Source organism: Nematostella vectensis, chromosome 15 (genome assembly GCF_932526225.1).
Source record: "Nematostella vectensis chromosome 15, jaNemVect1.1, whole genome shotgun sequence".
In the NCBI taxonomy this organism is placed as follows: Eukaryota; Metazoa; Cnidaria; class Anthozoa; order Actiniaria; family Edwardsiidae; genus Nematostella; species Nematostella vectensis.
Genome location: NC_064048.1, coordinates 947,274 through 956,260, shown reverse-complemented (window position 1 = coordinate 956,260; position 8,987 = coordinate 947,274). Strand labels below are relative to the sequence as shown.

General features: G+C 43.8%; 1 protein-coding gene across 1 annotated transcript; it reads left to right on the top strand.

Annotated features, from left to right (window-relative positions):
* Nucleotides 1–393: 393 nt before the first annotated feature.
* LOC116618849 lies at nucleotides 394–7,475 on the top strand. The gene is made up of 5 exons (XM_032382976.2): nucleotides 394–1,015; nucleotides 2,804–2,987; nucleotides 4,916–5,010; nucleotides 5,306–5,427; nucleotides 7,227–7,475. Exons 1-5 carry the CDS (start codon nucleotides 482–484, stop codon nucleotides 7,339–7,341), a joined length of 1,050 nt encoding a protein of 349 aa, XP_032238867.2. The 5' UTR covers nucleotides 394–481; the 3' UTR covers nucleotides 7,342–7,475.
* The last annotated feature ends 1,512 nt before the right edge of the window (nucleotides 7,476–8,987 follow it).

Genomic DNA, 8,987 nt, shown 5'->3' with positions numbered 1-8,987 from the left:
TCCTAAATGCTGTCTTATCTGAAATCAAATTGATTCTAAAATTGTTTACACTGCCAATAAATAAACGCTTAAAAATAAATGGTGAATTTTGTTAGATCCCCTCTGTCATAAAGTCAATGTTGACAAACATTGACAAGCATTGCAATTACTTGGAGCCATTTTCCGTTTGGTGAACTTATTAAAGAATTATAGAGCTTACCTGATCTGGAACACTCTAGAAGGATATATTTTTGACATCAAATTACCGACTAAGCCAATCAGGAAACGGGGCTTCTAGAAATCCCTTTTTGTGCTTGCCACGTGTTTCGACGGTAGTTGATGCTGATGTTGCAAAATTTATTTACGGTAATTTAACACAGTTCCTTCTTAAATAAGTAAAATCCCACCTGTAGGTAAATCGCATAAATAAAACCTACGCTTGTTTTGCTTGAAAGAACAAAAGAACAACCGTTAACACTGCAGTGAAATTGGCACTGATAAAATGAAGGGAGCCGTATTTTTATTTGTAATCGCAGCGACTTTGCTTTTCTCTGAAGCAAAACACGTTAAAACTGAAAAACCCGACAAGACCCCCGCTACAGCGGACACAGATAAGCCGGTCCATGTTGGATTCCGTGTGCCGGCTTTCGCTATTCGACTTCCATTCTTCGGAGGATTTCCATTCATGGGGGCTAACATCGCAAGTCGAGCCAAGGAACTAAAGAAGAAAATGGCACTAGACGGGAAATTCGATGACGAAAAGATGCCAAACCTAAAAACAAAGACGAAGACGTCTAACTCGACTCACGGCCCGTTCAAAACATATACGGTGACAACAGAGACCGTGAACGAGAAAAACAAATCGAACCCACAGGTTTACGAGAAGGTCATCAAATCAATTACCACTTTGGATAATAAGAATTCAACGGGAAATGTTACCCTGCCGAAAATCACGTCGACCCAATTCATTTTCAGTCCGTTCGGGTCTGGCATGGCTGGGATGCAAGACAATGACAGCGAGAATGTCAAGCTGCAGGTAAAGTTTTCGCAAACTAGGAATATTAATTTGTAGAGTGTTCTTTTTGTAAGGAGTATTCTTTTTTCCCTATGATTCTGGTATTTAACTTTGCCCATTTTCCCAAGCTTCTTCATCTTCATCTCAATGATAGCTCGCTGTTACGTTACCACGGTGGCGAATACTAAAATGCTATTTAATGAGATTAAATTTTTTTCTATTTTTGGAATCCGGGATCAAGAAATACAAAATACGAGATCTCCATCTTTCTTTCTTTTTTTGATTTTGGAAATCGAGATGAATTAGTCTCACTGACAGAGATCGAGATGTTATAACTGGAGGAAAAACCTTACTACAGAAAATAGCGCGAGGAAAAATTCGAGACTCTGAAAAAGGTCTGAAGAAAAATACGCGGCTCCGAGATTTCAATAAATATTACGAGATCTTGGCAATGAACGTAAACTTATCGTTCCAACAGGTACCGGCCCCCGGGAAAGTACGGGCGGAAGAAATAGGGTTCACAAAGAGAATATTTGTTATTGCGATTGTCAATGTTCTGTGGACTTTCGTCAACAATTTCTCAATGCTAACCGCCTTTTTGGTTTCCGTCATTCAAACTATGGAAATATGGAATGTTAATCTTGTTATCGGCTCCAAATTCATGGCAAACCATATTAGCGGTAGCGATTCTTCAGACACAGACTGGCGAACACGGGCGACCGTGCATGACAGCACACCCGTACAAACACTACAGTGGAACCTGGATTTTACGATAACCTCGTATTTTACGATAGCGTTCCTTTCTCCCGGCGAAAATGCAGTTAAATACATAAGAAATTACCTCGATCTTACGATATTGGATACAACGATATTCTCTATTTTCCGATTCAAACCTGTTCAGGGTGGAAAAAAGGGTATCTTCGTGAAACACAATTTTTCCATTTTTCACCCTATAAGAAACGTGAAATAGTCCATTTCGACTTCCGTGGAACGTGAGTTAACCATTGAAAAAGCCATTTTGCTCAGCCCGTGAAACGTGATATACCCCACTTTACCAGCCTGTCCTCCCAAGCGTAATTTTGACATCCATTTAACAAATTTCCCATAATTTACGTGGTATGTACTCTTATACACCACGAAAATCGTCACCTCATTATCAAATGTTGGGATCAAAGTAAATTCGCTACGCGCCTCGTGACTCCACGATGTTTTGATCATAAGATGATGAATATCGTGGTGTATAAGAGTACATACCACGGAAAACTATGTGAAATTCTGGGGGTTGGGGTTCAAACGACCAGGCGTTTCCAGAGAAGAGGGGGGGGGGGGGGGGGTAAAATGTCCTTTTTCCTTAACAGTTATTGTATTTATTTTTTTTAAAGGGGGTTGGAAAATCCAGAGGGGTGGGGGTCATACCTCTGACCCCCTGAATAGGGGGGTATGGATATTTTCTGGGATTACCCATTAGAGATTGGCCGTTTATATTCTAGAGACGTATAATGCGTCTCCCAGACAGTCCATGTGGTATAAAGGCTGACGGACTAAATGTGCAGGGGGAGGCACTGGTGGCACGTTCCACGCCCTCCACTCCCCCAATATGTTAAAAATGATAAGGGAATGACCAGTAGGGGCGTCGCTTTGTGCCCATTATTTTCTCAATGTTTCTTTATAGTGACCTTTCCCAAATATTGTGAGGCCTGCAACAGCTCTGCGTATTAAGCTTATGCTCATCAGACATTACTTTTCGTCTTAGTGATGGAAGCATAATGTATACTATCTAATTCAATAATGTATAACGTCCATTTGCAGGATTGTTCCCCTAAAAAGCCATGCCCTACTGGCCCAGAGGAAATGTACTGCGATGCATTTTTCGGTGTTTGCAAAAAAAAAGTTATTCCAGGCGAACCATGCACACAAAAGGATCAATGCAAGAGCAACTATCTGTGTACCTGGGGAAGATGCGTCCGGAATGCTGACGGCGAGGGTAGTGCAGGTAGGTCAATTTAAAAGTTATGAGGGGCTCGGAGAGGGGAAAGGATGTGTGACGCATACCATTAGGGGATGAGGGAAGATGAGTGACCTCGTCTGGTACTCACTACACCTTGTCTGGTACTCACTACTACTTGTCTGGTACTCACAACACCTTGCCTGGTACTCACTACACCTTGTCTGGTACTCACTACACCTTGTCTGGTACTCACTACACCTTGTCTGGTACTCACTACACCTTGTCTGGTACTCACTACACCTTGTCTGGTACTCACTACACCTTGTCTGGTACTGACGTCACCTTGTCTGGTACTCACTACACCTTGCCTGGTACTCACTACACCTTGTCTGGTACTCACTACACCTTGTCTGGTACTCACTACACTTTGTCTGGTGCTCACTACACCTTGTCTGGTACTCACTACACCTTGTCTGGTACTCACTACACCTTGTCTGGTACTCACTACACCTTGTCTGGTACTCACTACACCTTGTCTGGTGCTCACTACACCTTGTCTGGTACTCACTACACCTTGTCTGGTGCTCACTACACCTTGTCTGGTACTCACTACACCTTGTCTGGTGCTCACTACACCTTGTCTGGTACTCACTGCACCTTGTCTGGTGCTCACTACACCTTGTCTGGTACTTACGTCACCTTGTCTGGTACTCACTACACCTTGTCTGGTACTCACTACACCTTGTCTGGTACTTACGTCACCTTGTCTGGTACTCACTACACCTTGTCTGGTACTCACTACACCTTGTCTGGTACTCACTACACCTTGTCTGGTACTCACTACACCTTGTCTGGTACTCACTACACCTTGTCTGGTGCTCACTACACCTTGTCTGGTGCTCACTACACCTTGTCTGGTACTCACTACACCTTGTCTGGTACTCACTACACCTTGTCTGGTACTCACTACACCTTGTCTGGTACTCACTACACCTTGTCTGGTACTCACTACACCTTGTCTGGTACTCACCACACCTTGTCTGGTACTCACTACACCTTGTCTGGTACTCACCACACCTTATCTGGTACTCACCACACCTTGTCTGGTACTCACTACACCTTGTCTGGTACTCACCACACCTTGTCTGGTACTCACTACACCTTGTCTGGTACTCACTACACCTTGTCTGGTACTCACTACACCTTGTCTGGTACTCACTACACCTTGTCTGGTACTTACGTCACCTTGTCTGGTACTCACTACACCTTGTCTGGTGCTCACTACACCTTGTCTGGTACTCACTACACCTTGTCTGGTACTTACGTCATCTTGTCTGGTGCTCACTACACCTTGTCTGGTACTCACTACACCTTGTCTGGTACTCACTACACCTTGCCTGGTACTCACTACACCTTGTCTGGTGCTCACTACACCTTGTCTGGTACTCACTACACCTTGTATGGTACTCACCACACCTTGTCTGGTACTCACTACACCTTGTCTGGTACTCACTACACCTTGTCTGGTACTCACTACACCTTGTCTGGTGCTCACTACACCTTGTCTGGTACTCACTACACCTTGTCTGGTACTCACTTCACCTTGTCTGGTACTCACTACACCTTGTCTAGTACTCACTACACCTTGTCTGGTACTCACTACACCTTGTCTGGTACTTACGTCACCTTGTCTGGTACTCACTACACCTTGTCTGGTGCTCACTACACCTTGTCTGGTACTCACTACACCTTGTCTGGTACTTACGTCACCTTGTCTGGTACTCACTAACCTTGTCTGGTACTCACTACACCTTGTCTGGTACTCACTACACCTTGTCTGGTACTTACGTCACCTTGTCTGGTACTCACTACACCTTGTCTGGTGCTCACTACACCTTGTCTGGTACTCACTACACCTTGTCTGGTACTCACTACACCTTGTCTGGTACTCACAATACTCTCCCTTGTCTTAGGTACCTTTTGCGACCAGGATTCCGAGTGTCACGGGGCATCTGCCGATGAAGAGCTCGGCTGTTTTAAGCAGCCAGACATCAGCAGATTCGCTAAGGTAAAACGTGCGAATTTAATGAATGTGATCTGTTCCATCTGCGCAGTTAAAGAGCGACTTTACACACTGCTTATTCCCCTCTTAACGCAGGATTTGCCAAAGGGTAGGAGGTTCGGAGTCATAGGTATTAATTGGAAGTATTTTAAATTGGACGATCCTTCAATTGGGAATGACCCACTTCCTGGCGGGTAGGGGGGGGGGGGGGGGGGGGGGAGAGGAGAGACTCACCCTACGCACTGCCCCCTTTACGTGCCTGTTACATGTACCTCATAAGGGAATTTTCTTTGCTGAGTAGGTCTGCAGTCCCAAACTGAGTGAGGGCGCAACATGTGGAAGGTTCGGAATCTTCGACGTGTTTCAGCAAGACGACGAACTGAGCAGCCGATGCCGCAAGGATCTCGTCTGCAAGGCTGTCGGGTACGTATACAATAGGATACCACCTTACACAAGGGTGTCGGGTACGTATACAATAGGATACCACCTTACACAAGGGTGTCGGGTACGTATACAATAGGATACCACCTTACACAAGGGTGTCGGGTACGTATACAATAGGATATCACTACACAAGGCTGTTGGGTACGTATACAATAGGATACCACCTTACAAAAGGGTGTCGGGTACATATACAATAGGATACCACCTTACACAAGGGTGTCGGGTACGTATACAATAGGATATCACTACACAAGATGTCGGGTACGTATACAATAGGATATCACTACACAAGTCTGTCGGGTATCGTATATAATAGGATATCACTACACAAGGGTGTCGGGTACGTATACAATAGGATATCACTACACAAGTCTGTCGCGTACCTATATAATAGGATATTATCACTACACAAGGGTGTCGGGTACGTAATAGGATATCACTACACAAGGGTATCGGGTACGTATACAATAGGATATCACTACACAAGGTGTCGGGTACGTATACAATAGGATATCTCTACACAAGTCTGTCGGGTACGTATATAATAGGATACCACCTTACACAAGGGTGTGGGGTACGTATATAATAGGATACCACCTTACACAAGGGTGTCGGGTACGTATACAATAGGATACCACCTTACACAAGGCTGTCGGGTACGTATACAATAGGATATCTCTACACAAGTCTGTTGGGTACGTATACAATAGGATATCACCTTACACAAGGGTGTGGGGTACGTATATAATAGGATACCACCTTACACAAGGGTGTCGGGTACGTATACAAAAGATACCACCTTACACAAGGCTGTCGGGTACGTATATAATAGGATACCACCTTACAAAAGGGTGTCGGGTACGTATATAATAGGATATCACTACACAAGGGTGTCGGGTACGTATATAATAGGATACCACCTTACACAAGGGTGTCGGGTACGTATATAATAGGATATCACTACACAAGGGTGTCGGGTACGTATGTAATAGGATATCACCTTACACAAGGCTGTCGAGTACGTATATAATAGGATATCACCTTACACAAGGGTGTCGGGTACGTATACAATAGGTGACGACCTTACATAAGGGTGTTGAGTACGTATACAATAGGATACCACCTTACAAAAGGGTGTCAGGTACATATACAATAGGATACCACCTTACACAAGGGTGTCGGGTACGTATACAATAGGATACCACCTTACAAAAGGGTGTCAGGTACATATACAATAGGATACCACCTTACACAAGGGTGTCGGGTACGTATACAATAGGATATCACTACACAAGTCTGTTGGGTACGTATACAATAGGATATCACCTTACACAAGGGTGTCGGGTACGTATATAATAGGATATCACCTTACACAAGGGTGTCGGGTACGTATACAAAAGATACCACCTTACACAAGGCTGTCGGGTACGTATATAATAGGATATCACCTTACACAAGGGTGTCGGGTACGTATACAATAGGATACCACCTTACACAAGGCTGTTAAGTACGTATAAAATAGGATACCACCTTACAAAGGGGTGTTGTGAGCATATACAATTAAGATAATACCTCGTTCGCACTTTTACGCAAGGGAAAATGCGTATACAGTATACCCTAAAAAGGAAGTTGAAATAAGATGTGTTTTCGGCTTTGTTTATTTGACGCTACCTTCCGCCGATGCGATAGCTGTGAAGGTCCGTACGACGGTTGCCTAGGGGACGGCTGCCAAGTGGACTGCTGCCTAACCTGTATCATTCATGTAATTTCTGTCGTAGGTTCTTTGGACGCAAAGCCTGTATCAGGGAAGCTGTCGCCTCGCCTGCTCCAGAGGAGACCAAGGCACACGACATCGAAAAGAAACACCATCACCGCCATCACCACCACCACTAAACCACGGCCGTGCTTAATCAAGACTGGAGCATATAAACGCACGCATAACTAACAGAGTTGTGATTTAAAGTTCTACTATCAGACACAATTGCATAAAAAAAACAACTAAAATAAAATCAAAACATTTAAATATTTATTACTTCCTCTTATTGTGCATGTCAGTAACGATTTCTACGCACCAGTTTACTTCCGGTCAGTTACGTAACAATCTCCGATGATTTTAAACGGGAAACGCGAAAAGTATTTCAAAATTGCAAAAGCAAGTGTCTTTTGGAAGTTTCTTCGAGGATGCCACTGATAATTGAGGGCGGATGGCCTATTAAATAGCGCAGATTCTAACAGATTCCTTTGTCAGTTGGGGTTTCCGCCGAAAACACGAGGTTCCGCTATAAAAGGGAAAGCTCCTCCCACCCCCGGGCTCAAGAACAATCAGTTATCAATCAGCCGTCAATGAGTCAACATGTCAGGACAATGGCTCTGGGGCCGGTTGTACAAAGCCTGAATAAGTCTTATCCACCGGTTAAATCCTTATCCAGCGTATAAAAGTTATGCGAGTGGCGTGATTCGATTGCACAAAGCCCGAATAAAAGTTATCCAGCGGTTAAAGTTATCCGGATGATAAAGGTCGGATAAAATCTTATCCACCGAATAAATGTGAAGAAAAAACAAAATGGCGTCTTGTTTTCGACATTATTTGTCAGAATTAAGATTAGTTTTAGACGCAGTGAAAGTTGAAACACGTGCAAACGTCGAATTTTACTGTTGGTAAATTTACAATGAACTACGAACTTACATGCAGCTTTGGCAGGACTGAAATCAAACTATATCGTCCGTTCTGTCGAGAAATGTGACTCCAAAAGAGTGGAAGAAGCTAAACACTATCTCCTGTGATCATTCCATGATTTACATGCACTTTGCCTCGATAAAATGTTTGTTTTCTGACATCTTTAGTAGCTCTTTCAACGGTCGCCATTTTGTTTGTAGGAAAAACAGCGCGCGCTCTGCATATTTACCATGGAAACAGGAAGCCATTTAGTGGTAATGATGGCTATTCAGCGGATAGTTATGCAGACTTCTATCCAGGCTTTGTGCAACGCTACTTTATTTTATCCGGCGGTTAGCGCCTATCCGGCGGATAACTTATCCAGGCTTTGTGTAACCGGCCCCAGAGCGCTGAATTCAAATTTCATATTTTAAACCAAAATAAATATCATTCCTAGAGTTGTCCATCTAAAAATGTTTCTATCTATCGTATCACCGCGTCTTGTATAGACATCACCGCGTCTTGTAGAGACATCACCGCGTCTTATGGAGACATCATCGCGTCTCGTGTAAACATTACTTCGTCTTGTGTAAACATTACTTCGTCTTGTGTAGACATCACCGCGTCTTATGGAGACATCATCGCGTCTTGTGTAAACATTACCACGTCTTGTGTAGACATCACCGCGTCTTGTGTAGACATCACCGCGTCTTGTGTAGACATCACCGCGTTTTGTATACACATCACCGCGTCTTGTAAAGATGTCATCGCGTCTTCAATAGACATCAACGCGTCTTGTGTTGACATCACCGCGTCTTGTGTAGACATCAACGCGTCTGCATAGACATCGCCGCGTTTTTTGTATACATTACCACGTCTTGTG

What these genes read in the sequence shown, in the direction of transcription:
- LOC116618849 (XM_032382976.2), top strand. Translation starts at nt 482, where the DNA reads ATGAAGGGAGCCGTATTTTTATTTGTAATCGCAGCGACTTTGCTTTTC. An exon ending in ACATCAGCAGATTCGCTAAG is followed by an intron (nt 5,011 to 5,305) that starts GTAAAACGTGCG and finishes TTTGCTGAGTAG; the next exon opens with GTCTGCAGTCCCAAACTGAG. An exon ending in CTCGTCTGCAAGGCTGTCGG is followed by an intron (nt 5,428 to 7,226) that starts GTACGTATACAA and finishes TTTCTGTCGTAG; the next exon opens with GTTCTTTGGACGCAAAGCCT.